This window comes from Rhagoletis zephyria, unplaced genomic scaffold, assembly GCF_001687245.7.
Source record: "Rhagoletis zephyria isolate East Lansing unplaced genomic scaffold, Rhagoletis_zephyria_1.1 Rzeph_scaffold_03035, whole genome shotgun sequence".
Taxonomy (NCBI): Eukaryota; Metazoa; Arthropoda; class Insecta; order Diptera; family Tephritidae; genus Rhagoletis; species Rhagoletis zephyria.
Window position 1 is genome coordinate 56,744 of NW_016160119.1, and position 7,840 is coordinate 64,583.

The 7,840-nt window shown below is 44.3% G+C and overlaps 1 protein-coding gene across 1 annotated transcript in view; it reads right to left on the reverse strand.

The window, feature by feature from the left end:
- Positions 1 to 7,354, reverse strand: part of LOC108368261 (mucin-5AC-like) — a 17,560-nt gene extending 10,206 nt beyond the window's left edge. The window contains exon 1 of the mRNA XM_017623082.1: positions 6,416 to 7,354. Coding sequence (XP_017478571.1) covers positions 6,416 to 7,354 — 939 coding nt within the window. The remainder of the gene's footprint in view (positions 1 to 6,415) is intronic.
- Positions 7,355 to 7,840: the final 486 nt, after the last annotated feature.

Sequence of the window (7,840 nt, forward strand, 5' to 3'; positions counted from 1 at the left end):
ACGTTTATATAGCGAGCCGCTTGCTCCAAGCAGACACCCGCTTGCAGCCGCACCTACTGGTGAACAGACGCTGCAGACTTCAGTGAGCCCTTAAACCGAATAAGTCAGAGTGGCCCCACCGAAGCTCCCTCTCTTTCTGCCGTGACCCAAGGCTCCACTCGGATTGGTTACCGCATCTCGCACATGGGTTGCTCACGTTGCCCAGAGTGCGCGAACGAGGACGCAAGAGTCGGGATTGAGTATAGCCATGCAACTGTAACTGCATACCCAGCGCAATGACTATACCCCATTGCACTCCAGTTTTTTCGTTCAGTTTGAAATAAAATATAAAAATAAGTATTTATATCATTTTGCGCGCACTGGCTTAACAGACGCAATGGCTGAGTGAGCAGAGCAATGCGTGCCATTCGAGAGATCCGAGTTCGAGTGCTAGGGCAGGAATTTTTTTTCCTTTTTTATTTATTTTTTGTTCAATTTTTATAAACTGCCCTTATTGAATTCTGTTGCTTTTTTGATGTAATTTTCTTTTGATTTATAGATTTTTTTGCTTTAAAAAGGAAACATTTTTTTAATTAAATTAAATTTTTAGAAACTGTTTGCTGAAAGACAAACAAGACCAATAACAGGCCAACTCTGGCATCTGTCTTTCCACTCACCTCAGCCTTTCGAGAGACAACTATCTTGCAACCGTGATACAAATATTTATAAGGTACAATCGCTGAGAGCCAGCTTTAGGAATTTTGACGTTTGCTAGCATTTTGAAAATTTCTCTCGCCGTCATTTCATTTTTTTTTTTTTTTTTCACTCAAACCAAATAAATATATTTTGACGAAACAACAAAATTTGAATGCACATACATACATACATATATACATATGTATGTAAATAAATAAATAAATGTAAACAATTGTGTTCAATGAACTTCTATTAATTACGTTTAACTAATGCTTTAACTATCCTTTAAAATAGATAAGTTAGTCACTTGCAATTGCGATTGGGATTCTTGGTTATTTCTTTTGTAAACAAATAAGGTTGATTCTACATACATATGCTTACATGCATAAATTTAAACATTTTTACCTTAAAGGCACTGCACTCTTGCAAAGAATGACCTTGTGCTTACATTGGGTCAAGTGGTGTGGCAAAAAATGAGCCGAGCACACATACGGGCACTTTGGCAAATCCGCTTCTATAACACCACAAACCTCGATCCATTTTTGCCGTATATACGATAATTGCGGGAACTTAAAAAACTTGATATTGCTCTGCTTGCAGTGGACAACGGTACTTGCGCATCCGTTAAAGCTGCAACTCATTTTTCGTTTCGAAATTTTTTAGTTTTTCCAACTTCTGAATAAATAAATATTTCAAATCATAAATTTACATTTGTTTATTTTGAATTTCTTTGACATAAGAAGCATTTCGAGAGAGAAAACTCAAAGTGCTAGCAAACGTCAAAAAAACCCAATGGCGGACGAATTGAGCGAACGGTTTTACCTTTAAATATTTGTATCATGCTTGCAACTATCTTGAAAGCTCTTTTCTGTATTTCAAATGAGTAATTGAAAGATGTGCTAATAGTGTTATTATATTTATCGTTTAGCAATAAGTTTTCTAAAAACGAAATGAAAAAAATATTTTTTATAACAGGAAAAACTAAAAATTTGAGAAACTGAAACTAAAAGAAAAAAGATGAATCAAAAAAGTTTCCAAACGTTAAATAAAATAAAAATATGATTTTTTTAAGCAATAACACTTAAAAAAAATTGTATTAAAAAAAATTCGTTGCCGAGGATTGAACTCGGATCTTTTGAATGACACGAAGTGCTCTGCTCACTGGGCCATTGCCACTGTTACAGCAACGTTATCGAAATTGAAATTTATTGAAAATAAACAAAAAAATTCAAAATCATTCGTTAAAAAGCTAAGTAAAGGTTTTTGTTTACTTACCTTTAATGTACATTAAATGCTGTTAATGAATCATTAACTGAATTTTTTCAAATCGTTACTAAGGGACACCTTAAGTAATCATTAAACGACTCTGAGTGCGGCTGTTAGTAGTTTTGTTTACATATCTGTACATAAAATACCTTCCACTTTTTCTACTTCCCAGAAAATATATTATAAAAATCGTTGATGTAAAAAATTGATTCGCTTAAGTAAATATACACACATAAACACAAAATTAAAAANAAGATGTGCTAATAGTGTTATTATATTTATCGTTTAGCAATAAGTTTTCTAAAAACGAAATGAAAAAAATATTTTTTATAACAGGAAAAACTAAAAATTTGAGAAACTGAAACTAAAAGAAAAAAGATGAATCAAAAAAGTTTCCAAACGTTAAATAAAATAAAAATATGATTTTTTTAAGCAATAACACTTAAAAAAAATTGTATTAAAAAAAATTCGTTGCCGAGGATTGAACTCGGATCTTTTGAATGACACGAAGTGCTCTGCTCACTGGGCCATTGCCACTGTTACAGCAACGTTATCGAAATTGAAATTTATTGAAAATAAACAAAAAAATTCAAAATCATTCGTTAAAAAGCTAAGTAAAGGTTTTTGTTTACTTACCTTTAATGTACATTAAATGCTGTTAATGAATCATTAACTGAATTTTTTCAAATCGTTACTAAGGGACACCTTAAGTAATCATTAAACGACTCTGAGTGCGGCTGTTAGTAGTTTTGTTTACATATCTGTACATAAAATACCTTCCACTTTTTCTACTTCCCAGAAAATATATTATAAAAATCGTTGATGTAAAAAATTGATTCGCTTAAGTAAATATACACACATAAACACAAAATTAAAAAATGTACATATGTATACATACAATAAAAGTTGGTTCTTTATTTCCGGGCTGGGACATGTCCCGTCGTGCCGGGCCGGGCCCCACTAAAATTCTTAACGTGCGGGCTCGTGCGTGTCTTTAAAAGTTGATTTCGCACTCGTGCCGGGCCGGGCCCGTGCCCATCTCTAATTGGAAGTACGAGGACGTAGCTTGGGCTTTGCCTTTGCATGCATCGGGACCAAGGGCGAACACTCATTTGTGCTGCAAAGGCTTTCCCTTGCCTTCAGAGCCAACTTTGGCGAGGTGGCTGCAAAAGTTAAGATTCGAAGATAGAATATTGCAATTCGTCATAGATGCAATGGAGGAGAATAACGAAATGGAATTGGCAGATCGCGTATGCATTTTCGCTTTTCACTCACAGACACAGTGAGAAGTCCAACAAAACAAGCTCAAGTAGTTATAGCAAGGGGGCTGAAGTATTCATGGATGCAACCCGTGTTCTATGGATTCGATACTCTAATAACTAAATCGTTATTAGAAAGTATCGTAGTTCAGCTTCATAATGCGGGTTATCCTGTAGTCGGAATCGTATCTGACATGGGATCGGGGAATATGAGGCTCTGGAAAGAACTACAAGTTTCCACAGGTTAATATATAGATAGGTTAATTATAAAAATCATCAAAAATTGTAGTAAGTCTTTTCTTCCTTAAAAAAAAAATGGTTCCCTAATCCAGCTGAAAAAGACGCCAAGATTTTTGTCTTTGCTGATGCCCCCCATTTGATTAAGTTGGTTCGTAACCATTTTTTGGACACTGGTTTTGTTTATCGAAACAATTTTATAACCCCGTAAACGATCTGCCAAATTATGCGCCTAACTGAGAACAACCTTAGTGACAGAACAACACCTGACTGTTCATCATTCCGGACGGCAAAAGGGGAGCCTTGCAACCCAACCATGTGTGATAAGACGCTGCTACCAAATTGGTGGAGGAGCTTCAGAACCCACTCGACACCACGGATTTTATTGATGTCATTAACATTGGTTCTTCTCAAATTGGTTTTTCTCAAATTTTTATATACGAAGTATAGAAATATGTATATCAGAAGAAAGGGGGTTTAATCGCCTCTTTTTTTATAAAAAAAGGTATTTTTTTCTTTAAATATGTTTTTTTTTATTCTTATATACGAAGCATACAAATATGCTTATCAGAAGAAAGGGGGTTTAATCGCCTTTACAACGCTATCAACCTTTTAAATATTGGTATGTAATTTTTTTGTTAATTTTTTTTTTTATAAAAAGGGGTTTTTTTTCCTTCAACAATTTTTATGAACTTGAGGCCGTTTCAAGTGAAAAGTGATTGTGGAAAAGCAACAATAATTTGAAAAAATGGTAGAAGTGATAGCTATTTCGGAAATCACCACATTTCCTCATCAGACTTCTTTCAGTAGGATTCGAACCGACGATCACCACTGACTCAGCCAGTTGCCTACGCACTGTGCTAAGTTTGTCTTGTTAATTTGTAACGAAGCGTTTTATTTGCCCCGCCGGTTCTTCTACGATGCTGGGGTATACTCGCCGTGTCCAGGGTTCGTTACAATAAATTTGTAGTTTCGGGGCTCTGGTAAATCGCACTTTATTAATTTAATTTTCTTAATTTCTATAAAGAACATATAACAAATAACACTTGGCAAAATTTGGTGGCGTCACTTGCAGTGGCTGGGTAACGGCTTCTTGTCCCGTTAGGCGGTAGTGGCGTGGCTTCAGTTCTGGTAAGCAGCGCTCTGCTGACGCCGCTGAGTGGCGCGCTGCAAACGTCGGTAAGCGGTGCTCTGGCCGCGTCGGTATACAGCGCTCCTACAATGTGAGTTGCGCTCTGGTCGTGCCGGTGAGTGGCGCTCAGTTAACGCCGATGAGTATTGCTCTGGTGGCGTTCTTGGACGCGCTGATGAGAGGCGCTCGGTTAACGCCGATGAGTAATGCCCTTGTGAGTGGGGCTCTGCTGGCGACTGTAAGTAGCGCTCTTGTTGGCATGCTTGGCGCTGCGCTGTTGACGGCGACGAGTAGCGCTCTTGCGGACGCGCTTGGCGTTGCGCCGTTGACAGCGACGGGTAGCGCTCTTTCTGGCACCCTTGGCGTGCGCTGTTGACGGCGAACGAGCGGATGTCGTTCGCACGCGGCTTCGCGGTAGACAGGGGCGAGCGGTGATCGGAACCGTTTTTAATGATCACTACTCTGAGTGGTGATGTCTTGTGGTGTGTGTGTACCACTCACAAGCAATCGCTCCATTCAGCGGTAGTTCTCACTACGAAATATGGTTTTCTACCTTTAAAAGGTGATTGTGATCGCTCCCTTCAATTCTAGTCGTTCACTCGCGACCACAGCTCCGTGCTGACTGACTGTTTTCTGGCTGTGCTCTATATTTTATGGGCTACGTGCTTGATGTTGCGTGGTCGTGCAGCCACATGTTGCTGTGTGATGTTTCGTTGTCATGGTCACAAAGATGCTGTCGGGTGTTGCTACGAGTTGTGTTGCTATGAGTTGTGTTGCTTGACTGGCTGTTGTGCGGTGTCGTATTGCTTGTGTGGGCTAAATTTCTTGTTGAACATTTAGTCCTCACAATCCCCACCACTTCGGAGGTTCAATGCTCCTTCATCCTTGGCTGTATGCGCGCTTTCCCTCTATACACGGTGACCGTGTAGTTCTCTATGCGGAACCTCTGGCGTGCCCTGCACGTTCCCTGGTCGATTCTCCCGAAGACGCTGCGGATTCTCTCGGCAATTTCCGGATATTGGTCTAACACCGGTCCGTCGACATCACTAGCCATGACCTCGATCCCTTCTGGAGGCATCTCTGGTTGCTGCTGTTTTGGCTCCGATTGTGGATGTGGTGATCGCGGCGGTTGTGTCGTTGAGGCGACAGTAGCGGAGGACCGGGCTGGTGGTGACGGCGGTCGGATCGGCGTGGCGGTAGTGGCTCTGTCTTGGGGCAGTGGTGGGTGCGGTTGTGACGGCGGCGGTTCCGCGCTTTGGCGTCCATGCGCGTACTGTTGGAACGTGGACAATATCTGCGCCCACTTCAGGGCTGCCATATCGGCCGTGAAAGGCTCTGCGATGCATCCTGGTGCGCCTCTGCCCTGTCCGACAAAGCGCATAACGCTCTCGATGGTCTCCAGTACATATACCCCGCAGTCTCCGTCGTTTTCCTGTTGTGGGACCCTCGGGTAAACTCCTTGAACCTCGAAGCCTACCCCGCCGTGCCTCTGGGTATACTCCCACTGCAGGAACTTCTCCCATATATTTGTTGTGTGGGCGGCTCCTCCCCTCGTCCTAGAGTCCACGGTCCACATATAGCGTTCCCTCCAGCATTCCATGTCAAGGAGGTGGTGGGTGGTCTCCTGGTTCGCCAGTACTAGCAGGTACCAGTGTCCAGCCGTGTTGTGGGGCGCCAGCACCGCCCGCTTACCAAACAGGTCCGTTTTTCGCAGCCAGCGATGGATGCGCCGATAATGTTCCTCCGGGTTGCCTTTCTGCGTTAGTTGCCACACAACGAAAGGGCTGAGTATGGTGGCCCCTGGTCCCAACTCGGCTTCTAACCCTCTCGCCCATGCGTCCATCACCGCATCTGTCAGCCATCGTGTCCCCTCTAACGAACGCAGGTCCACCGGGTATATTGTGATGCTGCCTGGCCCTGGCGGGTATGCTAGTACTGGCCCTTGCTCCTCCCGCGGCGTTGTCTCTTCCCCTGAGGAGAGTTGGATGGCCGGTGATGGTGTTCGCCTCGCGGGTATCTGTTCGTTGGCCGGAGTGGCCGACGGGTCAACTCGCCCCTCGCTCGAGTCGTCCGAGCTGTCACTTGAACTAGTCGCACTTCCGCTTGAGCTACTGCATTCTGTTGAGTTGCTACTCGTGGAACTCTCTTCGGTACTGCCGGCTCGCTCTGCTGCGACTATCAAGGCATTGCGCGTATCGGCCGTTACCCTGCCGAGAATACACTGGGGCGTTGGTACGGTACGCCTGATAGGGTGCGCCCTTGCGGCGGCTTCTGCCCAGGCGGCGGTGCGCCCGGCGACTTGTTGGTGGTAGACGGCTCGTCGAGCTGCCATATGTGCGGCGGTTGTATGCGTGACGGTCGAGTGTGTAGCGGCCGTGAGTGCGCGCGTAGTGCTGACACCGGTATGTACGGCGGATCCTGGCGTGGTGACGTAGGAGGGCGTGCTACTGACGCTGCTGGGTGCAGCGACTGCGGTAGGGGCAGCGGATATCCGCTGTCTAGTTTGCACATTAGTCATGTGCGCTGCGGCGTCGTGGATGGAGGCGACGCGTGTCGTCCCGACTGCGGCGTGGGCGTTGACTGCCCTTATGGCTGCGGCGCGGTGCCCGGTGGTGCTATCCGTAAGCTGCGTGTGTCGCGCGGCGGCGCGTGCCGTCGCGGCGTTTCGTATGCCGGTAGTGGGCTGTGACCCCAGTACCTGGGTGCGAGGACGTTTCGCTTCCTCCTCCTCTATGCGTTCGCGTATGCGTTTGACGCTGTTCGCCCACTTGTTGTTGACTTCCATTTTGATGTTGTTATTTATTTATTTTTTATTTTTTTTTCCTCTGGTAGCTTCCGAAATTCCGATGTTCGCTCTCCGGTGGTTCGCGGTTGAATGGCTGGTTGGAGTAGCTTACGAAATTAAAGTTGGTTAATTAATTCAATTATTTGTGTGGTCGTTCCTTTTTTTTTTGTGTCTCCTTGTGTCTATATGGCCTCGCTGGTATGATACGTTTTTAATTCCGCGATATTGGCCGTCTTTTCCCTTCCTCCATCGGTCTTGCGTAACTGGACGATCACCGGTGATATGTACCTCAGGATTTTGTAGGGGCCGTCATATTTGGGGGCCAATTTCGCTGCGAATCCGTCCGCGGCCTTGGATAGATGGTGTTCCTTGGCGAGAACTAGTTCGCCAACCCTAGGAGTCCATTTTCGCCGTCTGAGGTTGTAGTGGCGGGCCTGATCCGTCGCCGCTCTCTCCATATTTTGCCGGACAATCCTGAATGCCTCC